The following is a 27,958-nucleotide window of genomic DNA, read 5'->3' as shown; positions in this document are numbered from 1 at the left end:
ATAATAAGTCAAAATATGAACAAGTAGGTATATTAAAAGGAAACTGGAATGGCTATTGCCACAAGACAAGAAACTAAAGACTCTTGAACCTGGACTAGAAGCAAGAAAGGAGTTGACAAGAGTGAAGAAGCCTTCACTCTTGTCTCTATATATACTATCTAACAAAGGACTACGTGGCGACGTTCTATAGGACCTCCAATATGTGTTGACTTTGTAGGACACATGCCTTGACTTAGAAGGCAAGTTTTTCTACGTGTGGGCCACATAGTTAGCTTGATCTTCAAGCTAACAACATGTGTGGCACATGGCCAACTTGTTGACCACGTTTCTAATCCAAAAAGTCAATTAAAGACACCTATGAAGTCAAAGCAGCGTCTAGGAAGTTTCTAGGAAGCTTCTATATTAAATATTATAGAATTAACTTACTTTTATCTACTTTTACTTACTTCTACCTATTTCTATATGTAATTATTAGCTTACATGATTATGGCCGTGACAAGTACTTATCAATAATGAACACCAAAATTTTAATATTTTTTTGTCAACTTTACAAGTGGTCAACAACTTTCTATCATCACACATCCTAAGATTCAATTAGAACAACAAACATTGTAAAGAAACATGTGTCATGGTACACCTTCATTAGACATATATATCTTTATAGCCTAATATAATAATAAATAGCTATAATGATATAATTTTAGCCAATAATACTTATTTAGATTACTATGAAATTTGGAAACAAGTCCATTTGAAATTGAAACAATGTCAAAAATTCCAATATATTATGAGCATTTAATTCTTGTTGGATGATGAAGTCCAAATATGCATATGTCAAATTTGGCATATATATGCATTTCTATCCTTCTTTGAAAAGAAAAAAATATACATAAAATTCTACAAATTATATTATATATGCAAAGCATAAGATTGGTAATGTTATAAGGACCACCTTTGATATAAGTTGGGTGATGCAATAGAAGAACTTCAACATTGCTTAAGCAATGAAAGGAGTCAAACTTGGCTTGCAAAATGCATAGACAAATTCCAACAATTAGAAGCCACAAAGATCATTGGACAAAGCTTTTACGTGCAACTAAAGTAGAAATGCATGAAAGATGGAACTTCGCCTGAGTTTCTCAAAATATACAACAAACAATTAGGAGCCTCTCACATAACAAAACTTATTGATGAATATGGACAACTCCATGGTAGCCTAGAAGTTTTGGCATATTTATGCCAAACCTACTATTAGAAGTTATATTGGGCCTGCCTAGCCCTTAAAAAGATAAGGGTAGTAGGGCAATAAGTAATAGAAGGAGTCTCTAATTAACTAACTGAGGAATTCAAAGAGTACCTTAGGAGGCTATTCACCTTAAATAAAATCACAGTGGTACTAAACTCTATATCAATCGACAAGTAACTTAGTTCCAATAGAATTATTTTAAAATTCTATAGAATATTTTGAAATATCATAAGACATGAATATTTAGATATGTTGCTTAGAAGTATTTATCATGATAGCTTCTTTAATAGAATAATCTAAGGCCTTATAGCCTTGATTTATAAGAACAAACGAAGGTATGATTTCTCTAATTGGAGATCTATTACATTACTTAATATTAGCTATAAGATTTATGTTAAGGCCTTGTAACTTTGATTTCAACTAATATTTATATATATTATTAGCATAGATCAATCTATATTCCTATCAAAATAATATATTTTTGACAACCTATTATTAATCCATAAAATTATGATACAGACAAAAAAATTAAGTCAACGATTTTTTTTTTTTTTTTTTTTTTTTTAAACTTGACTTCTCAAAAGCATATGGTATGGTGGAGTAGAACTTCTCATTCAAATTATTATACAAAATATAATTTCTATAGAAATTTATATAAATAATATAATTACTATTTTAAAATATTAAATTAGTATTAAAATTAATTTTTCTTTTTTTTGACATCCTATATAATTGAGAGAAGTATAGAATAAAGATATCTACTAGTGCTGTACTTATTTCTCATAGTAAAAAAGTTCTTAATTTTATTTATGATAAAAGGAGTTGAACAAGATACAATTAAAAGAATATAATTTTTTATGATGAATTGACAAAAAATTATGACATAGTATACAAATGTTACATCTTTTGCTTTACTAGGCACAAAAAACAATGTGAGGCATGCAATTGATATTTTGGAGACTTTTTTCCAAGGTTTGGGATTCATTATTAATTGATTCAAATCTAATAGATATTGGAAATTAAGCACATAGTAGTATGTCTTTCATAGACAAATAAACTTAGTATTATCTAGGCAAATGAAGAAACTATGTGTAAGCTATTAGGTGCCTTATTTGGTTTCTCTCTTAAATAAATAAAATTTGACATATTTTTATAACAAAAAATCAACAAAAAAACTAAACTATTAGAATTCAATGATAGTTAATATAACAAGAAGAGGGGCCATAATTAACAACATATTATTATTTACAATGCTCTTCTTTATTTCATTATGGAGAGGCACCAAAAAAAATATATAATTAAGATTAAAGCCTCATTTAATAACTACTTAATATGATCAACAATACAATGTGCCCACACAAAAGTTGAATGAATATTATGTTATCAATTCACAAATAAGAGAGGAATTAATCTCATTAATGCAATGGTGTTGTATCACGTGATTTATTATTTGGGAATACACTAGATATCTAGCTATAGAGAGTTTAGCTTAAAATTTTATATGTATCTTGTCTTAGCTTCTAAAACTCCTTTATTTTGCATAAAATTCAAAATATAGCAAAATCCCTTTAAAACATATTTTTTCCACGAAGGATTTTCTCTTTTCAAACTTTAGAAATTTATAACTCTTGATCTAACAATTCAATTTTTTTCAAATTTATAGAGTAGGTAGAATTCACCCTTAAGTTTTATCACAAAAATATCCAACTGCAAAAATATACCTCTGAGCTTCTAGCATCTAAGAAACCCCAGCACATGCTTTGAATCCTAATTTATAAGTACTTGAGCACTATTTTCTTAATATCTTAAGAATCCAATATTCAAATGCCATAAAATTAATATAAAAAGTTTATTAACATGAATATACACATTTCTTAAAATTTTGAGCCAAAACCTTGTCAAATTTCTCAAGATATAGCTCAAGACACAACTACTAGTAAATCAGGTCACTTACTACCCTTAGATTGTATGTGTTGACTTCAAAATCCAATATCTCTTTCAATCCAACTGAGAATCTAGTAAGCAATATACAAAAAGTGTAGCCGCAAAAGTACTCTATCTAATTGCAATTGCCAATCCTCAATTGCCCTTTGTACACATGCGTTATGTTAAAAAGAGTGACAGTAGCTCCAACATCAATAGCTTAACTTTGAGCGCCTATATCTCCTTCATATAAACTCCAAATCATACAAGATTTGCACCATAACCATAGCCAAAAACTTGAACTCTCTAATCTTAGTCTTTAAAGTTCAAATTCCCTGAAAAACTAACCTTAATCCCTAATATGGCCTTAGGCAGTCTCCTTCAAGTCCATTGGACTTGATTTTTAGCCAATAGGAATAGAGATTTATATCATCCATCTTCATTCATCCATATTGGTACCTCAATTACTCCCTTTTCTACCAAAATCCTTCTTCAATCATTTTTCTTATAAGATTTACATAATTTATGCTTTAAATACCAAATAAAACAAGCAAAATAAGTTTTCAAAGGTCACCAATGTCTAACACAGGTGACTCTAAATATTTAGAAGTTACTATCAATCAAAACCAATCTTAAAAGCCACTATCAAAAGAAAATAATTTTTTACAAATTCTAATAGTAATCCTTTTATAAAACCTTCTTTTAAAGTAATAATTTAACCACACTCTACAACCAACTAAAATCCAGTAACATGGCTCTTATTATGTTGCTAAGTAAATTGTACATAAAATATATAATCACATTATTTTTACATGGTAGCCAAACCACAACACGACAATGGATGTAATAATAATATTGATGGATAGTTAAGAGGATGGAGCCAAGCAATTTTAATTTACACCTAATATTGAGATATTACTTAAATAAATTTTAACTATTTAGAAGAGAGAGATGGCACTTAAGCTTAGAATTCTTCACTCTATAGAAGCATTAAAGTAAGAAGGATTATATAGTATAAAATAAAATTGCTATAGCATAAAAGACCTTCCTTCCATGCATCACATATATGAACCCAACATGCAATGAAGAATGGTTAATATGTAGTATGTAGTTGCAATCTAAAATCTTTGGAATTATCCCAAGATTTTCTAAAACTATGGTAGCAATTCTTCATAAAAATGAATTATAAACATATAGGGATATAGAGAGGTAATGCAATCTTTTGAGTTTTATAGAAATTTAGGACTACTTTAACTTAAAATCAAAAGAAGAGGGAGCATAGATGATGTTGATAACTTTATTTTATTGACATTAAAAATAATTCATGATATGTCCAACACTTCATCTTTGCAAAGGAGAGTAGGAATGGCTCTTCCCCTCCAAAGAGTCAATGATGTCCAGAATGATGTAGCAAATTAGTCAAAACTATCAAGTGGATCTACAAGCTATAGAACATTAAATATGCCATAAGGTTAAAACATATGTAGTAGAACCTTAGTCACAAAGTGTCAAAGAAATATCAATGGAAATGAAAAGGCTCTAAAATCAGAGAGCAAGGAGGCCACAACATGAAGTGATATATACTAAGGGTAGAATCAAGAAAATTAGAATAGTTACAACATGGCAAGGGATAACAAAGAAGTTGTCCTTTCTCTGATATGGCGACATAGATTACTTACTATGAGACCTTAGGTGCCACTAATAGCCAAGTCAGATCTCTTTTATGCATTACATGGCAAAATTATGAAAATCTTTAGTTAAAAAGTGATTCACAATATAAGAGGTAGCAACCTAGAAGTGAAGAGGTGTGCTACTTGTAAACTTTAAGCTCAAATGGGCAAATACATGGAATAAAGAGTGGATGCATAAAGAGGCGGGCCTCCTCTAATTAACATGGCATTATGAAATGGCTATTAACAAGTAAAGAAGGATGATAGATGATAGTGTTGACCAATGTTCTCTCATGTATTTGATGGAAATTAGAGAATCCATACTTTACCATTTTGGGGAGTGTTCCTCTACTAGTAAAGTGTGGAAGTAGGGGATTTACATTCTACAATTAATGGCAAACATAGACCAAGGTGATAGACAACAAAGAATGACAATTTGAAATGCAATTATGCGAGTGCAATATGAGGGACATGAAGAAAGGAACCACAGTATGGGCATTGCGACTGGCCATCTTCCAAGCCCCACACAGTTCCAACCCTTGTAGAAACATTATCTTTTTGCCTACAGGATTCCCAAAAGCTTAAAAGCTGTGAGTAGAATTTGGCTACTGTTGAGAGGTGTGATTGTCTAGACTCTTTGGATCAAGAGAAACAATGCTGCATTCAATGGTGTGCAGTGGGCGGAGGAAAAATTATACCAAACCATTTGGTTGCATATCATCAACTATGGGAGAAATGCTTGGTTTAAATCCTAACAGCAAATGTGCAACACAACACTGCAAGCGGAAGAGTGGGCCTAGAAGTTCTGTCAACAGTGGTGCAAGAACAACATTCTCTTTTTGTGTTGTTGATCTCTCTGTTTTTCATTCTCTTTTTCTCCCCTTCCAAATTCCCTTCCAACTGAAACCTCAACTTCTCCCATGGGCTATTACACCAGTCTAATGAGCCTTTGGGTATAAAGGAAAAAGGAAACATTGAGCACAGGAGAAGACAGCAGAAGCAGCAGCAGCAGAGGACAGAAGGGGAACTGGAGGAAGTGGAGTGGAGTGGGCAGCCGTCAACTGACCGAGTTAAAAACAAAATGAATGCAACAAGGGATCTTGTCTGGGAAAGGGGAAGGGATGGATGTATAGATGGATGAAAACTCTCCATCCATTTTTTTTGTCCCTTGATCTCCATGTGACAAAACAAAAGAAAAAAAAAAGTTTTTTGAGAGAGAGAGAGGCTCTGAAAACAATTACAAATTTCCATCGATCAGTCAGTCAGTCAGTCAGTGCATTCAATGCGCTGCCAGAGCTTGAAAAATTAAATGAATACAAAAACGCCATTGCTCTGTTCAAAATAGCAAAACAAGATAATCATACAGATTATATAATCATACGTTTTTAAATATATACATGTATGTACAGATATATTGGTATCTACTATTTATATATGAATTTTCATTTCAGTGTCTAAAGGAAGGCCGAGGAAGGGACACCCAGTGGGCAGGCTTCCTTTGTCCGTCTTATTATGTGCCTATTCTCCCCTTCTGGATTTGGGTTTCCCTCCTACTGGTGCACATGGAGACCACCCAACATTCCTTTCATGGAGAAAGTCCAATGGAACCCACAAACCATGAAATCATTTAATGCAATAAGTGAAAGGATACATATAGAAATGGCAAACAAAGAATGAGGTTTTCTATGTCCTCCAATGTAAAAGCTTGTCTTGAAGTTTGTGTAATCACAGCATCTCATCTATATGTAGACACATTAATTATATGCATGTGTATATATATATATATATATGCAAACAAAAGTTATTGTGCATATGTATGCAAATGCATGAATGTGGTGTGGGACTTTGGTCCAACTGGGCTGCAAAAAGCCAACACCCAAAGCCTTCCCATGTGGAGCAGATAACATGGCAGCAACACAGTGAGTCTTAAGGCTCAGGATTTGAATTCAAATCACATCATATTCAGGTGCTATTTGGAGACAAAAGTTTGTTGGAAGGGGTGGGGAGGGTAAAGAGGGGTTTCAATGTTTTATGCCATGGCCTATTCCTATAATAGACTGAGTTGGTGCAACACATTATCAATTAGCAACAGCAAAATAGTCTGATGCTGTTTCCAGCCTCAGTGTATGATGCCCCTTTTCTTTAATCTTCCTATTCTTATTCCCTGCTCCTCTTTTCTTCTTTATTGTTTCCTACAGTAATGCTCCAAATTCATTGAATTCTGTGCACAGCCTGTGGTGAAGGGAATTTTCTGAAGCTGATAAAGAATCTCACACTTCAAGGTATTGTGGGTCATACCTGTAATGTGTGTATGTGTGTGTTTATATATATATATATGTAGAGATAAATAAATAAATATATATATATAGATATATATATATACATACATATGATTCTTTAAATTTATTTATTGTTTGGCACTTTGGGGGATTTAAAGTTTCACATTTATAGCTTTAATTAACCCGAATCTAGCTATCATCCCATACTGTGAAATAAAATATCATTTTTTCACCTTGTGGCTTACCCAATAAACTCGGTTCAAGACACAGTTCTCAAAATATGTGCATGACAGTTTTATTTATCAAATTCTCTGACACCATTTAGTCAACACACAACCCTAAATATATACATAAATCTTCACTTGATGCATCATATGGAGTGTGATTGCTTCATCCATGTGAATTTCACATCTGTTTCATAAAATATGTAAGAAAACAATTTATATGTAGAATGTGCAGTGGGTGAATAAAGAAATACAATACAACTGAGAATATGAAAGAATATATATATATATATATATATATGCATACATACATACCCACACACACACTCACTTTCTGCAAGATCATTCATGAATTCATTTTTAAAGCTGATTTTTTGTTTTTATCTATCCACATAGAGAACAACAATGAGCTCGTAGAGTTAAAATAATAATGCATCCATGTGAATAATATACTCATCTCCTTTTAATGGTTATGCATTGTTCCATTAATCCCTTTCAAAATTGAGATGCCTTGCCAAACTAGTTGTCAGACTACTTGTAAAACACTTCCTATTGCTTCTCTTCATGAAATCTACAATCACCACATTGAAATTTCTTGTCAAGTTCAGAGAATGAAGTATGGGTCAAACCAGTCACGAAGGGATGATTTCATCATCTAAATTACAGAAGCTTTTGTTACAGTCAGCCAGTGCCATTCAATTGGATGCTCACCATGGTGCCCAACCACAACTGTCGGAACTGGGCTTGACTCTGGAACAAGGAACCTGTTCCATGGCCAACTTCACACGACTTTTTGGCAGTATGGGGGGAGATTGCAGATGGAAGCAATGCATCCCCCCCAGGCAGGGGAAATTTAATACACAAGTCAGAATGGTTGGTACCACCAGGTGCTCTCCTGGATTATAGAGCCTGCCTTGGTCTCTAGTTATATTTTGAACTGACCTTACTGTTCTCAGAAAGATTAGGCTTCTGGCATACAGTTTTGCACTGCAGTCTTCTTCTCTCTTGAGATTCAAATATAAATATTAAAATAAATAAATAAATAAATAACCCACCCTTTGCATGGGGAATGGTGAAAAAAACCATCCCTTCTTCTCCCCTCTCTCTCTCAGACACTTTCAAAAAACCATATAAGTTACATTGATACAGAATGAGGTTGACCCAATGGTTTGGATTAATAAATGAATTCTGGACAGAGCATCTTGGATCCTACCACCCAAGGGTGTGTGCAGAGACCATATCCTAGTTGACCTACTTGAGTAATGCTAACATGAAAACCTTGAACCTTACAATTGATTGGCATCTGGGAGTACTAAAACTCCACACGCTCTGAGACTTTAGAGTTTCATGTAATTTTCATATCCCATTGTGCTCCAATCCTACTCTTATCCATCCACAATTTATTCCGCCTTTTTCGAAAATGTTGTGCAAAAATCATTCTCTAAATTTGTTTTCATTGCATGGAAAAAAGAACTTAACTATACATTGCAATGTTCACTTACCAAACTGTGGAAATGGACAGATAATGTGCAAAAAAGCAAAGAGAAAGTCAAATATGGGGGTTGCGAGAGTATTCAAGGTCACCTTTTTCTTTTTTGCATCTTTGTCATAACTTTGGAGGGGATTTTCCACTTCGCCACATTATCACCCAAACTCCTGTCAAGGGTCGAAACATTTGGGATGGAATTTAGCGTGCAGACACAGAGCTACAGTCCAATGCGTGTGTGCATGGATACGAGGGGGCACGATTATGGGCTTCAGATCCTCTAGGTTTGCTTCATGTTTTGCTGGATGTCGACAACTCTAGGGCTGGCTCCGTGTTGGCTCGACGTCGATTGCTCAAGGAAAAAGGGGACCTTTGTCGACGAACAACGGGCGAGAGTGTTTTGGACCAGGATTTCTGTGGTACAGAACCACCTAGACTTGCTTTCATTTTCGCGTCCTGGATCTATAAAGAGAGACCTGCAGAGAATAGAAAAGGAGGTGACAGTCAAGGAGATTGACCATCACGTTGTTTTCCTAGTTATGGAGCCTGGACCTACTTCCCCCTGTTGAACTTTTGAGACGAGCCCCTCCCTCCAAGTCTAAGAATAATCCCAGCTACAGATTCGACTAAATTTAGAACATGGGACTTTTTTGTTTGGGCGTAGGTGCCAGTTTCGGCGAACTGCAAATGGATCTCGGGTGGCTATGAACCCGCCGATCCTCGCACTCCTTTTCTTTTGTCAGGCAATTAATAAATTCCGGTATATTGGTTCCGCTTGCTTCCGATCGCAGTCTGCGCGGCACTGATCTCGCCTGTCACGGCATCCGCACCACTCTTACCATTCTACCGCGCTACTTACCCCCTTTCAGACATCATTTTACCGAACTCATCTTCTTCTGTTTGCTTCTGGAGCAGCACCCAAACTGTTCTCCTGTTCCATGTACACACGGGTTGGGATCAAGGTAAATGGCCTCTTATGCTCCTCCGCGTGCGATTAGCAGCGATTCCATAGGTTTAAACTCTACTGTGGAAATGCAGAGTCCTGAAAAAAAGTCACTGGAGGTAATTTTTGCGAGTCCTTTCCAGCCGTTGGGATGACACCCAACAGTAATTTTTTTGAAAACATTCTGAGCAGGAAGTGTTTGTAGCGCGGCAACGAAGAGGGATATGTGTATTATACTCTAGGGAGTCAAAGCAAGAGAGGGATAGATCGTTTTTATGATGAGTGAAAGCGGACACATTTCTAGATTGGTTCGAAATATAGATCCTTTAAAGCTCTTGTTGGACTGTTGTGAGCTGCTTCTTATCGTTGGTGGCTTTGTAACGGTGTTTTGTGCAGCCTCTGGAAACCGTCCCCTCATCACTGTGGACAGAGAATCGCCACTGGTTCAGCTGTCTACTAGTCTCCGTAGGTGCTTTGTATTGAAAATCCACAGCCGTCACCGTGCCGAATGTGAACCTCGACAGCGGCAGCTCTGTGGCTTCTAGCCGTCTTTGATATGTAGCAATTCGGAGTGATTGCTCGTTGAAGGCTGTGTGATCCTGTCTGGTACTTCTTCTGATCTGTTGGTTTCAGCACAACTTCTGTCGTTAGTGATTGGTGTCGCTCTTAGCACGACATGGCAAAATTGCTTCGTAGCATGTATTTCGCTTGTTGCCATTAAGATCGGTCCCATGTTAATGGGTCCCGGGTTCACAGCTATTCGTCATTTAATCTAGGGGCTCCTCTTGTTGCTTCGAAAGGGTACACAAAGCTGAGAATCTTCTTGTTGTGTCATGTGCGCGAAGGGATTTTGGTTTCAAACGAACTTCCTTATAGAATCCTATTTGCTGCGAGAAAGAGTAGAATTTTGGCAGTGTCTCTTCTCCATCGCTCTTAATCTTGCGGAATGCCTGCAATTGAGACAATGTGAAGAGGAGCTGTAATGTACCATGATTTGAAACTTGGATATAATGCTCACCTCACTATAATTGCGAAGCAAGTGGGTAAAGAGGGTTTGAGGTCAAATAGCATGCATTCGATGAGGGGAGGTTGCTCGTAGTGGTGTATATTCTGCAAGTATTCTCCGGCTTTTGGAGCTGAACATTCCAATCCTCTCAAACACAACCACCTGTTATTACATGAAAGTTTTGAACTTTGCTCCCGCTTAATTTTTAGTCGATCATGAAAGTTGCTCAAGGTGAACATGTAGACCTCTCCTGAAGTGCCTTAGCAGAGTCAAGCGACAGTTGCCTCCGCACATGAGCATTACTCGGACAAATCGTCATGGCACAGGTTAGAACCCCATCCCACAACCATGTGCAATCTTCTAAAATTGGAGGATGCACGGGTGCCTTCTTCAACCTCTTCGACTGGAACTCGAGCCACCGCCCCGCTTCGATCAAGCGTCTACCTGCAGGTGAGCTTGTGCCCGGGTTTAAGCTGATTGTATGGACACGCTTCGATATCTACGAAGTCTATTGTTGGAATGCTTGTGGATTTCCTGGTTTGCTTATTTCGCAATGCAGGAGTTCAGGGGTGCACACTTCAGGGGATTTTATTTCCCCCCTGGAATAGCCCCATCAGTCTTTGCATCGTTCTTCATTTGTGAGTGTAGTTTTTTTTTTTTTTTTTTTTTTTTTTTTTCCCCTAAGTGTATTGCACTTGGCATTGACTAGTCTGATTCGCTGTCCTGCTGTTAGTACGGCAACTGCTATTATTCGACACATTACGGTGTCAGTTGAACTTGTTCTGATACAACTGTGTTGATAAGCAGAGCGGCCAGAGAAATCACTGGGAAGATCCACGAGTTTTCGGGATGATCGCAGTGCGGGCACGAGAGGTGAAAAGCACCGAAATGCCTCACCAGCCGCCAAGACCTCCTCACTCGGGAAGGATCGTGAAGTTACTTCCGATGGTGATACAAACACCAAACCACCAGGATTGGTTGCGCGTCTCATGGGGTTGGAGTCTTTACCGGAGGGTCCTCCCCATTCCAAACACCGTCGATCGCGAACCTTCTCAGGAAGCGAATCAACCCTTCTTCCAGAGAAAGCCAGTCGTCCAGAGAAGTTAGCACTGCGAGACTTGTTAAAGCAGGATCACAAATCTTTGGATAACTCCCTGAGGGACGAAATCCTTGTGGTTCCTGTGGAGTACAAGGGGACGCCGGAGACAACATCAAAGAGGGATGTTTTTCCATCGCCGGTGAAGAGCATAGTAAAATATGTGGATTCCTCACCAGGATCTTGTCGCTCCGTCTATGCTCTACCATATGTGCACAAGGATGAGAAGTCGCCATTTCTGGCTCGCTTACACACCTCGCCAGCGCACCCTAGCCCGGTGTTGCAACCCTCAAAATGCCACAACCAGATGGACTCTCCAGTTAAGAATAGCCCAGCAACAAAAGCTAAAAGAGCTTCTCGATTCCTCGAAGCTGCTGTGAAGATTTTGGAAGAGATTTCCGACCATGAACGAGACCTCCCGCGAGAGAGCATTGGTCCGAGACCCATCACTGATTTTGAAATTTCAAGTCCCCCTTCTACAGGAATTGATCCGCTCCATTGCCGTTCAATGAGGAAAGTCTGGCGCGGAAGCGAGGACGCTGATTCAATTGACAGTCGGAGTAATAGATCCCTGGCAAGTCGCGGCTCAGTTTCATTCCGGGAACCACCAATGAGAGACCGCATCTGTAGAGACATTTTTGATACGTCTTTCTCGGAGCGCGCAAACTCCCTGTCGCCCCCTCCGCGGAGATCAGGTTCCAGGAAAGGAGCAGTTGTTACTTGCACTGGACACAAGGAAGTGAAAGGAAGTGGAATCTTAAGAACGCCGGAGGCATCGGTCGGAGGATTCAAAACCGATGTCAGAAAGTCCCCTGCAGGCGGAGGAAGGGCCGGAAACGAGTTCGATCAATGCCTCTTAGACCGTGCCCAGTTTACGCATCAGACAGCGGCATCAGCATGCAAAATTAAGATTGCGTATTCCAGGACTAAAACAATCCCAAGTGACTTGGAGGAGAATGACTATCTCACGTCTGACGAGGAATCGTGTACTCGTCAATTTACCTTCCCAGAAGCGACTGTGCCACGAAGATCCAAGTCTCCAGCGGATCGCTCCAACTTCAGTAAATCTCCCAGTAATGGCACCTCGTCACTCGCCGTGAAAGCTAAAGCGAGAGCGAAAGGAAACTCGGAGAAACAATTCTCTTTGCACGTGGAGCGACAATTGCTTGATAAGCTGCCCCCACCGCAGTTGCATGGTCGGTCTCCATCAGGAAGCTTGCTGTCCCAACCTGATGGATTGCAACCGGTCAGACGGTCGTGGGACCGAGTACTACAAGAGAATCTAGAGAATCTGCCTCCAGTTTCAAGCGGTCGCATTCTGCCGAATGAAATTGCTAAGTCGAGGAATGCGAACTCCTCCATTCATCCCAAACAATTCACAAGCCATATGGACGAGGTGAAGCTCTCGGTTCGCACAAGGAAACACGCTGCTCACAAGCAAGACAAACAGATAGTAGCAGCAACACAGTCAGCTGCGTCGCCTGCTCTTCAACGCCAGTCCGAGTTGCCAGTCGCACCGAGGCGAACGAGAAGAAAGAGCAGGCAGGGATGTCAGAAGGTCCGAGAGAATTCTGAGCCGCCATCAGCCTCAAGGGCAGGCGAGAAAACGACGGCTGCTTCAAATCTACCTGGCAATCGCAGAATTAAGAATTCGGAGGCAGTTTCCAGTGCAAGACGAGAGCAGCTATCTGGTAATTATAATCATGCCGTCACACAAATCTCTAAGAGGGGAGATAATTCTGCTAAGCAAGCGGCAGTACGAGAAACGAATGAGCCTCCCGAGCATTCTTTGAAACTGGACGATGGAGGCCACAAAGTCAATGATCTTGGCAATTATCATGACTATGAGTCCACCGAGCCTGCTCTCGGAGAGGATGCAATCCATTCTATTTCTGATTTTGTCGACGTGAAATCAGATGCGAGAGTCGAGGGTCGTGAGACTGACCTGCTCGATCATGACCTTCAGAAGCTTGATCAAACTCAAGGTCCGGCGAGAGACTTGTTTCCTGTTTCAGACATTGGTCAACTTGGCCTGGGAGAGCTTGTTCTTGGAATGGAAGACCTGCATTGGGATGATGACATGGTTGAGCAACAAAGGGAAAAACCCTCTCGTGCAAGGTATTGTGAAATTCAAGCTTCTGGAGAGTCGTTGCAGTCGGTTTGCGGTTCATTGGATGAAGATGTTTGCAACGTCGATGCTGGAAGCTCTCCTTCACCCCGCAAGGTATAGTTCACCTCAGTACTTGCGACCTGTGATGGCTGCACTCTTGGTCATGTTCTCATTTTCATTCTCAAACGGCCAGGCATCAGCAGTCTCTATTATGCTTTAGCTGTGTTTGACTTTGTGAATATAATGCAGATTGCAAGGGAATGTCTAGAAGCCGACATGCTCGACGAAAGCTCGACGTCGGTTTTGATGAAGCATTTGCCTGGTAAGCCTTTGAGGCTGGACTTGGACATGGGAGAAATAAGCCCTTCGTCAGTTTTAGAGTCACCGTTTGGAGATTCCACTACTTCGGAGTCCAGCATTGCAGGTGCTTTTTATCACCGCTTTACATTCCTCGAACCTCGTGTTCTGGTTGGCACTTGTCTTTCTTGATTTCAATTTCACTTCTTAAAGTCAGAGTTGTGGTCTCCTGCTGAACCATGTGACTTTGGTGATCGCAGAGACAGAACAACGAGAGGCTAATAGTCTTGAAGAAGATGACACTATGAATCTTACGGATATTGTTGGGGAACTTGAACGCGAAAATCAGATGGAGGTTTCCAGCCCTACAACGGTCAGCATGTCGACGCAAGAAATGACCACTTGTGACAAAGTCCGGCAAGCTCTTTTGGACATATCCTCGTTCAAGAGCCTTAATCAGGAACATGCATCTGAGTTCATGAAGGACGCAAAGACCGGTCTGTATGAAGAGAAAACCTTCGTCCGGGAAGTTCTTTCGGCTGCTCAGTTGCTGTCCAGTCCGGGTCGCTCACCAAACTGGCATGTGCGGGACCTTGCGATGGATCCATTTCTCTTTGATAAGCTGGAAGGTGGTGAATCCTGCCCTGAAAACGAGGGATTTCTTTTTGAATCAGGGGGTATGTGGAGATCTGATCGAAGGCTTCTCTTCGATTGTATAAATGAGTCGTTTTCCCAGGGTTCCAGGCAGTACAATGACCCGCATCCATGGCTGAGAAGACCGGTAATAAGAAATCCTCCAGTGCAACACAAATTGGTTGAAGAGGTCCATGACCAGATCAACGAGTGGCGGAATCTTGCATCGCATGCCATCGACACCCTGATTGATATCGACATGAGCACTCGTGCTGGCAAGTGGACAGATTTCAGTGAAGAAGTAGCAGAAATGTGCACCGAAGTTGAGGCCCTTCTGTGGAATGTGATGATGGATGAGGTGGTTCATGAACTTGACATATTCTTACACTGAGCTGGTAGCCAAATGCTGGTAAACAATCGTTCACCAACCCGACTAGACGGCCACCTCTTTATGCCTGCAATTTGCATGCTTCAACAAGCGCTGGTCGGAGTTTTACGAGCTTTTTAGCATATCTGAGATCAGGCAGGACAGAGCATCGTCTCCACATTAGGTTTAGCATGTGTGTCCTGCACAGCTGCAGGCAGCAAACATGCTTTATTTGTGTGTGTATAATACTTATTTTATTCTGAACTTCGATGATTCTCACGCAATTGAGTGTGCAGAATCTCTGTTCCTCAGTTAGTTGTGTCATTTGTGACGAAAGAGTGCATCGCCATGCGCCTTGTGAAGTGGACTGTTTTCAACTCATGGTCTTTAAGGGTAGCATTTATACAAATCCTGTCTTCCGGATTTTTCTCCCCAAGTTGAAATCAGCATAATTGACGGCTGCTGTCAGGATTGCAATCGAGTTCTACATCCATCTGCAAGTCCTTGAAACCCTTCGCCTGTCTCACACGCTTACAACTTCCCCACGGTCCTTAACAACTGTGCCAGACTTGCGTAGCTGTTAGAGAAGTTTCTTTGTCGTATATCATCCAATGAAGAGAGCTTCTTACAGCAGTCATACATTGAACAAACATGACAACCAAATAGGTGACTAATCGCAGCCTGAAATGGTCGAGCCATGGGAGGGTGGCACTTAAATCACCGCTGCATGATTTCGTCTGTCATGAGGAATTGGAAACAATGGTTTGAACTGTCAGGGATACGGAATGTGCACACTGAATCCGGGGGTGTCAGCGTGTAAAGTTTGCGGAGCGTTCAACAATCACTGGACGCTGAGTCTTGCTATGAGAGAGAAGCAAAATTTGTTGCTCTCAGAACGGAAGAGGTACAAAGGTGGCGGCTTGATTCGTGGTTGACGCACAGCAGGCCATTTCATGTGTGCGTGAAGAGGTCGCTGTACAGCTGTTATGGCGTAAGGTGCAAGTCCTCATCACACGACATTCAACTTGGTTAATTCTTCTCCATGTAACATTGACAGATTTCTAAGTTCGATTTCCAGGGTGAGTGGGACGAAGACCCCTTCAATTGTGGACACTCGCGTAGAACGTTTCGGTGAATAGATAACAGGGTTTCTGAGGCAGAATATTATTGAATCTCGGGGATAGGGTGCTTGCAAGTTTTGTGAGTGTTCGATGTAATATAAGCGGTTCAATTCTTGGAACACAAGTTGGTTGTAGATATTACGGAGTTGAGATTGGCCTCTCTGACTTGAAATGGAGCGTATCGAAATGGGGGTTTAGTCGTGGATGTTGGTAGAGGACAATACTTCCGACAAGATGGCGACAAAAGAAGAATCGCTCTTCGCATCAGCTGGATCCTGATTCGTCTTTAATCAGCTTGTCTTCCGTTGCAGCATTTTTAGGAGTTGAAAAAATCTTATGGGATTTCCTTCTGGCATTCCCTCTCATGTCCTTGGTTTTGTGTTTCATACACTAGGCTTAATCTAGCTTGTAGATGGAGGATTACCTTCTCAGTAGATACAAGTATGTAAAGGAATTATGCAAGCCTGACGGTCGTTTGCACTCAAGAAACCTACATGTAGCATTTTGTCACGAACGTTATTGTACCCACCTTCAGACACATATAGAATTGAGCTTTCTGGACGTTTTGTTGCAATCACTTCAATTCCGCACTTGAAAAGGCATATAAATACATCGACAATCCAACTCATGTTCACGAACACATATTTTTGTACCGCATTCTGTGATGTTATGACTCCATTATTATATCGAAGTTTATACCCGTAGATTACGACTTCTCATCAAGTCGTTGGCCCTATCTGTGTGCCCAGACGTTGCAGTTTTTAATTTGAATTGGGCACAGGATAGTAGATGTTTTAGGGTTGCCTACACATGTACCACTGTAAGCCATCGCATTTGGTAAAGAATGGTCCCTGCGATTGGAATAATAATGTGGCCTTGTAGGTGAAGCTCCTGAATATCTCATCTTGAGCATCGTATTTACATGCCTGAGATTGTTCAGTGGCAGATATGTGCCGTATATCCGCAGCAGGCAACACTGTGCTAATAGAGAGTGCCAGAGCATATCGAGTTGTGGAATTGCATTTACCAAACGTCGTATTTGTTTTCATGGTTGTGGGTGTGTGAGGCAGTCTTTTCCGTTTACCAATTGGTGGTAACGTGCACATTTATAGACATCCGCATTCTGTCTGCGGTTGACACTGTTTACACTCCCTATTAATTTTAGTCGTAGTGTTGAAATTATGAGGTTCGAGCAGACCGTGTCGGATCCGGGTTAACTCCTCCTGTAAGATATATAGATGAAAAGGTATCTGACCTAAATGTGCTCGGTGTGTACCTCTCAATTTTTTATTTTATTTTACTTAATTTTTTTTTCTCCCCTCTAGTATGGGAAAGTAGAGCAATGGAGCACAAAAAGGATCCAATCATTGACCCTTTCCGTAGTGCTTTCAAGACAACTGCAGTTACTGCTGGTCGGTGTACAAGAGAAGTGGGATAATTCAGACCTTATTGCCTACGTCAGACTGTTCATATCCAACCCAGGTCTGCCTAAGCGTTTCAGACTGAAAACACCTCTCAACAAGACCGAGTCACGTTTCACTTGACCAATAAGGCTACCGATTACATAGATAATTTCAACACTATACGACTAAAATTAATAGGGAGTGTTAACAGTGTCACAGCAGTCCCTTGCTAAACCATTTCCATTAATTTGTGCTCGAGTGTGTGAATCAAGTGACAGCATCAAGATTAGCGTACGTCTGCTCATCTGTGTGGTTATTATTACTGATCTGACCCATGATATCTTTGCGAACTTTACTCTATAATAAAAATTTCATCACTGATGTGATACCAATATTTCACGAGAAGCGAAAAAATGTCGGTGGTGATAAAAAAGATTGATTTCTATGCCCTAATTCTGTACAGGATTATGTGTCATTACTTACCCTGGTAGAAAAAGCGGAGTCTTTTGAGGACTCTGGTTGACTTAATTGAGGTGCATTTCATTCTGGGTGGCGTTTTGAGGAATCTCGTTTGGTGCCCTCGTTCATGTATCTTCTGACGCGAAGATACACCAGAAAAAACCCCGAAACGTCTGGTGCATATCACAGTGTTTTTTTTCATGCCTAGAACTCATATTTAATCCTCATTCCCATGACGCAACATGCGCACCAACCCCAACTTCTAATGGAAGGAACAAACTTGAGGATCTGCTCTTAAGCCAGTCGATCGTACACAGTACCAAAAGGACTGCATTTCCAGTAAGTGAGGCAAAGTGAGTTGCAAGCTTCATTGTCAAAGCGGGACAACCAATCTCAATTAGGGTTGTTCTTCTTACGCACATGTGTTTTGTCGTTTTTCATATGTACACATACATATATAAATGTGTATGTTCAGTCTTTTGTATCTTTCGTTCCGTTCAGTGATGACCTGTATTCCGCATACTCACATCTTTAAACTGAGGTGATGATCAACCTGGTCTGTACTCACGAGAATTAGAGTGGGGAATACTGTGATGTTCAAATCACTAGATTCGGTCGAACTATTGCTTCATTCCGGATGTGCATCAAACATCGTGCCTCATAATCAACAATACAGGGTATATTCTCTTAGTATCCGTAGGATGTGCAAGTTGCCAAGTTCGAGCACCAAGAGCTTTGTGCATGAAAAGGAATATGTAGAGATAACATTTCAGGCGTTCAAAAAGGAAACCTAAAATTGGATAGTCGTACGGATGGATGTCTTGTTACAAGAGAAAAACGAAAAATGAAACCAGAAAAATATAATTATTCAAGAGTAACTCCAAAGACGCATGAATATGAAGACTTCTGTGGCCTGTTTTAGACCTACTGCCACCCTTTAGATTCACACAACAAAACAAGAGCCTGAATTCCTCTTGTACTGCTGAGGACCAGCAAGTTGGAACTGCAAAGTCGGTCATTTAGAGAAAGAAATCTGACATCGTGGTCGTTTGGGTTTCTGCATATCCCTGTTTCACAATTGGCTGCTCATATTTGGCTGGTTCAATTGAAATCATCCAAAAAGGAATGATTAGCTTCTGGCATTCAAAGCTTCTGTATAGTGACCTTTACTATGTACAACTACAAGAATACAATGGATTGTTGTCGCCCCTGTGCAGTTGCGTACTGGAGTGTTCAATGTTACAAACTAGAAGTTTTCTCCAAGTGAAAAGAAATGAGAGTTCTAACAACTCGAAAGAGTCCAGACCATTTAAAATTTGCCGAGTGGATTCCATTGTTTCCACCGTGAATGGATCTCTTGGTGAAAATTTTGCTAGAATTATAATTTAGTCAAATTCTGACTGAACTTTCGGATGGAATTGTGGAACTTGTTACAGTCTCTACAAGAGTGCGCAGTATGTATCTCTCTTTGCAGAGAGTTGTGATCAAGTGCGCATATTTTATGAGGAACTGTTCATACTGTGGAGTTGGTCACATGACATAGAAATATACGTGCAGTTGATCGAAGTGTGGAACAATCTTCTAACCATGACAAGAAGAACCAAAATTCGTCGCAAAATCCAAACTGTCATGAACATGGTCACACATCTTCCCAGCAATGCAGGTGCAGAGGACTTTTCAGCATTCAACTCTCTGTCAGGAGCTCGGATTACGAGGACGAGAAACATCCATTCATTAAACTCACATTGGTCGGTTCTGCCAGACCGTTTCCAGGTAGACACATCCGTACAGAATGTGAGACGTCTAATCCTTGCAATTAGAGATCGTGAAGGCCTGACAACGATGGAGGTTTTCTTTCGCATAATTTGATTTGAGATAATATATCAATTTTGCATTTTATTTTTTTGCAATTGTCATGGAGCTGCAAGAACATTCTACAAAGGCGTTCAAGCGTGGTTGTGTGGTCACAGGAGACAATTGATATGAACTGTTCCAGACCACAATTTGATTCCGTCTCTGAAATATGCCGCATTAACTTGCATGAAGTTCTATTAATTATACTTCTATCAATGCTGTCAAGTTGAACTGAAATTTTAATCATGGTAGCTGTCGACGTCTGGAAGACCTGGGTCTATGTCTGATCTCGTTCGCTGGTACATGCCGCATTCACTTATCGTCGCTGAAAGTAGGATCCCTCGACGCTTTAGCGATTCTTTAAGAGCACGTTTCCCATGTTTCCTTTTGAAAAGATCCTGAGCGAAAGCCGAACAAAGTAGATCCGTGTCAACTAGCCACTGCCAGAAGCACATGCAGCGAGATTTAGATGGACCATTACGCAGCGATCTTGAGGCAGAGTGGATCTTATCATCAGTCATCGTGAACGGTGAATCGGAGCCACACTTCTCAGCAAAGATAAGAGAACCCAATTCTATCTATAACATTCTACCTATTCGATCTGCCGAAGGAAGATCACCTTTGGACCTCTGAGTATTGTTTCATGAGTTTCAGCTGGTTTGTTTTCGTACTTAGTGAGATTAGGAGCAGTGAAGAAGTGTTCATACTTGGTCAGTTTTATAAGTTATGTTGATTTAGTATGTTTTTTTTTAAAGAATCGCAGCATTATCATGCACATTGAATAGCTCTCTTCACTATATTTTAGATTTGGATTTGAACACAATTCTCATGCACATTGAATAGCTTTCTTTAGTATATATTAGATTTGAATACGAGCAAAAATCTCATGAAAAATAGCAATTGCTTTTCAAACGCTTGTAGTGATCATAGTCTATAACTCAAGCTTCCTCTTTTTCTCACATCAAGAGGCTCATTTATCAATAGACATTCTATTGTTTTAAGGTTGTAGCTTCTTGTCTCCATCATCATGGAGTTGAAGGCTTGGTTATGTCAAAATTTGTGGTATCTTAGTTTGAAGTATTGACAGGTAGTTCCACTAGTTTTGGTTTCAATAGCATCTAGAGTCATTCCAATTTGATTTAATGCAACTTCTGAGATATGTGCTAGACTTTTAGAAACTTAGTTGTTCAATTGTACTTGTTAGAGAGAAGTAGTTACTTTTCAAATACTTATAGTTGCCACCATCTATATCTTAAGCTTCCTCTTTCTTCTCACATCAAGAAGCTCACTATTCAACAGTCATTCTATTGTTTTAACGTTTTAACCTCTTGTTTGCATCATGAAGTTGAACTGTTCGTTACATCAAAGCTTGTGGTCTCGTGGTGTTACGTATCGACACCCGGTTCCATGAGTTCTGATTTCAATAGCATCCAGAGTGATCGCAGTTTGGTTTCTGGAACTTCTGAGATCTGCGCTCTACTTCGACAAACTTGGGAGTTCAGCGGTACTTATTCGTATCTTCATACAATCACTTGCAGAAATTGTTCGACGGCTTCCAAATTTGCAATACTCATTCACACAAACTGCGTTCCAATCCAACTGAAACCATTCAGTCTGCATTTCGAAAGCATTGAGTTAGTTTATTGAGAATGACTAGAAACAGGTTGCACGAGTAAGTTTTTCTCCGAGCAAGTCTTACAAAAGTCCATCTTCCTTGAACTACAGTACTCATTTTGATAGATCAACTTGCATACAAATCACAGTTGAAACCCTAGCTGCAATTACTGGCAAGTAGATTTGGAAACCATTGTCGATTGTTTCCATTCAACCCAGTCATTCAAAGTGCAAAAAAACGAAACACCGTTTCTTCGATAAAACTTCAAAACCACGTTGCAGAAACGAATCTTTGAAACATCTTTATTCCCCGGAAAGAATATTTTATCTGTGTTTGTTCCTCTTTCCTCTTAAAGGAAGGGGATCTACAGAATCTGCTCTTTTCCTTGTTCCTTTTTTTTCCTGATAAACAAGGAAAAAAAAAGCTTTTCGAAGCTGCAATAAAGTATCCACGCCGGGCAGGTGAAGTGGTTTCTGACAAAAGCCTGCTCGGGACACTGTTAGTTTGACGGATTTGGGTTTGAATCTTTGGTCCCCACATCATGATATGCTTCTTCTAGGTGCCTATCCTTCACCACTACACATACACAGGAAACCGTTCCCATTTGTGTCTTTTTGCTCTTGGTGACCCACAATCATGTCCCACAACCCATCTCTCATTTCTTCACATCACTCCTGAATTACCAAAAATCAATACTTGAAATTTGTGGGAGTTTCTAGAGAAGAATATGCTACAAAGAGACTTTTTGCAACATTTTATTTATCATTTATTATTTACTAGCTTGTAAAACAGACATGTTCTTTGAATGGGAGCTTTCAGATTTCTCCTCCAACAACATTAAGTATTCAGTATACAAACCAAAAAGCCATTGCACTAATAATAACGAACAGCACTGCAGTTTTATCAACTCAAAAACATATAGTTTTATTTTTATAATAAAGGGGGTGTGCAACGGGAATTGGATGCCAGCAGGGATTTTAGTGTAGGGGTCCAGGTCTAGGTGGAATCGGGAGACAGTTAAAGGCAGAGAGGCATTTGGGGATGGATGGGTTTGGTGATGGGACCGCCTTCCTGGGGGTCTCTCACCACCCTCGATTTTTGCTATTTTGGGGGCCTATTTACCTAATCCCGCGTTTGCCTTCTAGGGTTCTGTCACCGTGCCCTAGTTGTTCCCCGACCAAAGTGGTCATAGGTGGACAGAATGGCCGGGCAAAAGGCTCTTCCACTGGCATTATGTCCAAGGGTTTGTATTCATACATGTATAAATACATTCATGTAAATATTGGGTAATATTCATTTTAGGCAAGTTCCGAACTTTGCAAAACTGTTCATTGTTCTACATGTGTTTTGTATACAATATTCAGTATCATGAATACACAATGAACTGGCAAAAAAGGGATAAGGGTTGCATAATCAACAATTGTAATTGTTGCGTAGCTCCTTGAAATTGTAAAAAAAATACTTGAGAGGTTTCTATTCTGTTTTACGCAAAAATGGTCATGATAATAAGAGGCAACAAAGTGGGAAGAATAGCTTTAAAAAGGCTTCTTAGAGGGGTGGGAAATCAGTAAGAATGCATGATGTATCCATCCTTTGGAAGATGCAACTGCCATTGATAGAATGAGAAAGTTGCGTTTTTTAATTGAACAATTTTAATAAAGGAAGGCAAGTTGGATCAAAGTGGTCCTTGTCTCCTGGGCAGGGAGTACTTTGGTCAATCTTTTGCTATTGTGGCTCATAATTATATTCCTATGAAATGTCAAACCAGACCAAATCCATTCCGCTTAGATTTCCCCACGTCATTTCTCCCAGTTTCTTTTCTCCATTCTATTCTCTAGCTCTACCCCAAATGGAATTCAGATGGCTGTACACAGCATCGAGGGATTTTTTTACGTTTGGAGGAAGAAGGCTTAAATGGGGACTGCTGTTCCCATTCCATTATTTTAAGATCTGGTATCGTCCTTCGGGAAAAGTGCACAGGCACTCCACTCCATGGTTCATCATCAAGTGTCCACAACGCATGAATGAATGAGTATTTTCCACTAGATGCTAGGAAAGCCTTTCGCCGTGATAGGCTGTCTCGAGGCTGCATCCGCGCGGGGGAGTGGCGTGCGCTGCTTACGCGACTGTAGAGCTGCCGCCTGCAGTGCCGTTCGTCGTCGCAGCAGAAGGTGAGGCGCGAGAGTGTACATAGGGGCGCGGGGGCCGCAACCGCTCACGTGCTCAATTGTCCGCTGCCGATTTTAGTCCCACCTCCCCGCAGGTTGCCTGGATCCTGCATGAACGCGGCACCATGAGCCTAAAGGAAGATAGATGAGTTATAAATCTCGAATTAAATTCGCAAGCAGGATGGTTCCTGCACCTCGCACTCCTCCCCGCATTCGATCCGCAGCACTTTTGATGCACGGGTCTGACCCGTTGCCTGAAGGTCCTGGCCCCTGGTGTGCGTGTGGTGCTAGTGAAGCCCAAGGTGGCGTAAGCGTGGTACAGTGTGGAGCTCGGTGAGTTGCAACTTGGGCGAGCCGTTCACTACAAGCAGCGTTCAAGACAAGCTGCGAGGTAGCTGGTTGTGAGTCTTCGTTGGTGAGAGGCTGTTTGAAGGGTGGTCCTTCGCAACTTTATCTTTTGCGCGGCTTCGGCTGGCTAGTATGAACTTTACCATGGTACGCATGCGCACTTGCTCGGGAATTGTGAGCTGGGGATGTTGCAGCCAGAGGTTTTGGCTGGGTTGCGAGCGCTACTTAAAGTGAAAGTAGTGGGTGGGGAGGACAGAGGAGAGTGTCTGAAAGACTTACGCACCACCATTAGGTTTCGAATGTTTCCATGATTAGCCATCGCACCTAACGTCGTGCTTCGTGTTCAAAGCTGGATTTCATCACAAAAGTAGTTGGCTTGACTCAGTGAGACATAGTCGTGAGCTGTGGTATGTGGTATTTTCAAAGACTAGTAAGAAGTGATCTCAATTTGTTTCGTCTCCAAGAGGATGCAGAGGACGTTGTAAGAGAACTGAAAATTTAGAAGTTTCCTTGTCGTCGCTTTTGAGGTTGCTAATGTAAAGGGTACAGCTTCGTACTTCCAGGGATTGCTGTAAATTATTGCGATTGGCATCCGCTACTCATTTCGAAGGTAGACTACTTCTACAGGCTGCGGTTTTGCAAACCATATTCCTTTATTGTTTCCTCCACTTCGTGTTTCTGTGGGCTGCATTGGAGCGCACATGGCTTCTGAACTTTGCTATCCTAACTTCTACCTCAACATTCTACAGCCCCGTGTGGTGTTATCTTTATTATCTGACCTCGGAAAGGTCTTCGCTGAAATACTCGTCTAAAAAAGCAACTCTCACTTCGAGATTTTGGGTCAATTTGGTGAGGGCATCGATGTTGGTGTTCGCGAGTAGATGTTGATGTAACCCTACTTTTTTACCGACTGGATCATGTGAGTGCAGGCCAAGTGCACCGTGGTACTTTGGGCACATTGCCAGTGAAGGGAGGCGAGAGCAAGCTGACGCTGAGGAATTGCCGACGCAAGTTGGAGCTGAAGAAAAGTTGACGGTCAGCGAAATGTTGGAGGTCATGGATAAGCACTACCATTCGAGTTCCATGCCTCAAGGTCCTGCATCATTGGCTGAGCCATCACCACCTGTCACCATGGACTTCTCTTGCGACAATGCCTACCACAGTTTTACCCCAAGCGGGTGCAACGTATTTTCGTCGGCATGGAGCCAGACGCTTCCTGAGCTCGACATAGATAACAATATGCACACACTCTTCGAAGGGCTTCCGGAGATCGTAGAGCCTGACTTAGTCGGCCGAGATGAGGGTGGTTGTAAATGTTCCAATGTCACACTGTCGCCCTTCTTCCCATCGACTCCTCCAGCGCATGCGGGCAGGCTGAGCTCGATGCCTTACATGATTGGAGCCGTGACCCCAGCCATCCCAGCGCTGGACGCAAGGTCTTCGGTGTCTCATTTGGCCGGGGATGCGGCGAAGGCACCCTTGCTGCTGAGGCCCAAGCCTCAAGAATTGACTCAGCCTGTAAACGAGGCCGCTGATCTCAAAGGAGGACGCTCTTGTAAAGGTAAAGCTGCACCAGTACGGAGTAAACTTTCAGAAACTAAAAAGCCGTATAATCAATCTTCAGTCAAGAAGGCTATGGAGGCGATACCGGCCACAATTCAAGCGATTTCCCAAGTTCAAGTGCAAGGAATTCCTCTCACATCTGCTGCTTCCTCCAACTTTCAAAGGATTTTACCTGCTACTTCTGCTGTTACAGATATGACCACTGTTAAAGCGAATCAGTGTACACCTCTCCGTTATGGGGTAGGTTTAGGCCCCCAGGTGCTCTTACATCCAGCGAAGAGATCTCGGAAGGACGCGGCGCAAGCTGCCAATACACGGACCCAAAAGACAAGATACTTCGACAAAGTAGAGCACATCGTCCGAGAGCGCTGGCGGAGAGACGACATGGCCGGGAAATTTTTGGCCTTGGAGTCACTACTGCCTCCCGGCTTGAAAGTAAGGCTACTACCACCCGTTTGTCTCTTTTCTTTTCTCTCAATCCCTCTCTGCCAATTGAGCCCAACATATATTGACCTGCTCAAGGTTCTGCTTATCTTGTAAGTATGGGCCTCGGAATCTGAACTTGTAGTGTACCATGGCAGCGTGATAGATCAACTATCGTGGAAGACAGCGTGAATCTGGTGAAGAGTCTGCAACATAGAAAACAAGAGGTTTTGAAAAGACGCTCTGAACTTCGATCGGCCGTGGCCTCTGGCGGCCTGCCCCCTACCCCCGGCGTTAAGCTCAACAAGTTCATCAAGACAATCGGCTCGCCGGCTGTTATCCCAGCGAACAGCCTGCAAGCGCTCGAATCCGGCTCCCTTTCGTCCTCCTCCATGGCCTTGTCCAGCGGCCACTTGACTGTGGGGACCAAGAGTCCCCTGCAAGTCCAGCCCAACGACTACGGTGCCGTGTTCCAGATCCCCAAACCTCTTATTAATTGCGTGAAGAGGTTCTACGTTCAATCGGAGCTAGCCTTGGGAGATATCGTCATTGAGATGATCTGTCATCAAATTCCAAACTTCCACAGCCTGCTGATGAAATCCATGGAGTCCCTGTGTCTGGAAGTAGTTCGATGCAGCGTAACGAGAACTGTCAACCAACTCATCTGTAACCTCGCTGTCAAGGTATACGAGCTTGCTCTCCACCATCAGTTGCACTACTTTTTTTTTGTTTTTTTCTTTTTCCTGCATTTGTGAGATCAACAATTAATAACATGATCTGATGTTCGTTTGTGTGGTGTTTCTCTACAGCCATTTCCTTCCTCCACAGCCGGCAGATTGTCTTCGACCAATATAATGGAAGCTTTGAACTTGGTATTTCGGACACCGTATCCCGAACCGTAAATAGACTTCATATGCTTGTCTTGACCTGCTTTTATTCTAGTAAATATTGGACAGTCTCACATTGTGTCCTTTGCAAGGTTTGAGTTTGGATATGAGCCATGTGGGTTCATCTTTGAACGTCGTCCTGCACTTGTGCGTGTCTCGGTCATCGACCATGTGCACCAACTTACAGTAGAAATAATAACAAGCAAAAACAATTATAAGACACTGTGTGTGTGTATGTGCGCCATGATACTCTTGCAATGTGTGCTTAGTTGAGATTTTGAAAGACTACCTGAAATCTGTGGAAGGTGTGTAAATTATCGCTTTCCATCAGTTCAATTGTTACGATTGGTCTCGAGTGTAATGTGGTAGCATTATAGGAAAGTCATTAGGAATAGTAGTCTTTTGTTCTTTATATAAAATTTAATAATATTTGATAAAAAATTGATATTTACTTACTTAAAAAATCTTTAGTAAATACTTGAAGAACTCTTCATATGGATTTGATTGGCATCAAATTATTACACATGGTGGGAATTGCATGAACAAGGAGAGCTATCTGGTTTTATACCTCAATCCCAATAGCTATTAAATAAGTTTCTTTAAAGCTTTTACTTCTAACTCATGATGTTAAATGTGTTTTTTAGTATTCCTCTTAAAATCTAAATACAAATTACTCACAATGATAATTCCAAATCAAAGCTCAAATTGATTTTTTTTTTTTTTTTTTTTTTTTTCAAGAATAGATAAATGGTACAAAAATGTGTTATTTTTGTTATAATCAATTGTATTATAAGTGATATCTTCTCTCTTTTACTTATGGTTATTATAAATATAAGT

At 40.8% G+C, this 27,958-nt stretch overlaps 2 protein-coding genes and 1 long non-coding RNA gene across 5 annotated transcripts; all 3 read left to right on the top strand.

Annotated features, from left to right (window-relative positions):
* Positions 1-6,301: 6,301 nt before the first annotated feature.
* LOC141046462 (uncharacterized) lies at positions 6,302-9,759 on the top strand. Of its 2 annotated transcripts, none has more exons than XR_012219464.2 (5): positions 6,302-6,517; positions 6,740-6,805; positions 7,071-7,121; positions 8,024-8,691; positions 8,865-9,759. It is a non-coding gene; the product is annotated as an uncharacterized LOC141046462 (long non-coding RNA). The 2 variants fall into 2 exon arrangements; XR_016497899.1 differs by having other exon boundaries at positions 7,951-8,691.
* A 270-nt stretch (positions 9,760-10,029) lies between these two features.
* On the top strand, positions 10,030-15,716 carry LOC112294094 (uncharacterized). Its single transcript, XM_024544248.3, has 4 exons — positions 10,030-11,227; positions 11,585-14,097; positions 14,233-14,407; positions 14,541-15,716. The coding sequence occupies exons 1-4, from the start codon at positions 11,095-11,097 to the stop codon at positions 15,302-15,304; spliced, it is 3,585 nt and encodes a 1,194-aa protein (XP_024400016.1). The 5' UTR covers positions 10,030-11,094; the 3' UTR covers positions 15,305-15,716.
* An 8,379-nt stretch (positions 15,717-24,095) lies between these two features.
* Positions 24,096-27,341, top strand: LOC112294746 (uncharacterized). Of its 2 annotated transcripts, XM_024545524.3 has the most exons (5): positions 24,096-24,395; positions 24,798-24,858; positions 25,178-26,246; positions 26,393-26,917; positions 27,044-27,341. In XM_024545524.3, the coding sequence occupies exons 3-5, from the start codon at positions 25,293-25,295 to the stop codon at positions 27,134-27,136; spliced, it is 1,572 nt and encodes a 523-aa protein (XP_024401292.1). In that variant the 5' UTR covers positions 24,096-24,395; positions 24,798-24,858; positions 25,178-25,292; the 3' UTR covers positions 27,137-27,341. The 2 variants fall into 2 exon arrangements, with proteins under 2 accessions (XP_024401292.1, XP_024401290.1); XM_024545522.3 differs by lacking the exon at positions 24,798-24,858.
* Positions 27,342-27,958: the final 617 nt, after the last annotated feature.

The sequence above is a fragment of the Physcomitrium patens genome, chromosome 17, assembly GCF_059467195.1.
Source record: "Physcomitrium patens ecotype Gransden chromosome 17, ASM5946719v1, whole genome shotgun sequence".
Taxonomy (NCBI): domain Eukaryota; kingdom Viridiplantae; phylum Streptophyta; class Bryopsida; order Funariales; family Funariaceae; genus Physcomitrium; species Physcomitrium patens.
Note: the sequence above shows the minus strand (reverse complement) of the source record. Positions and strands in the feature narration are given on the sequence as shown.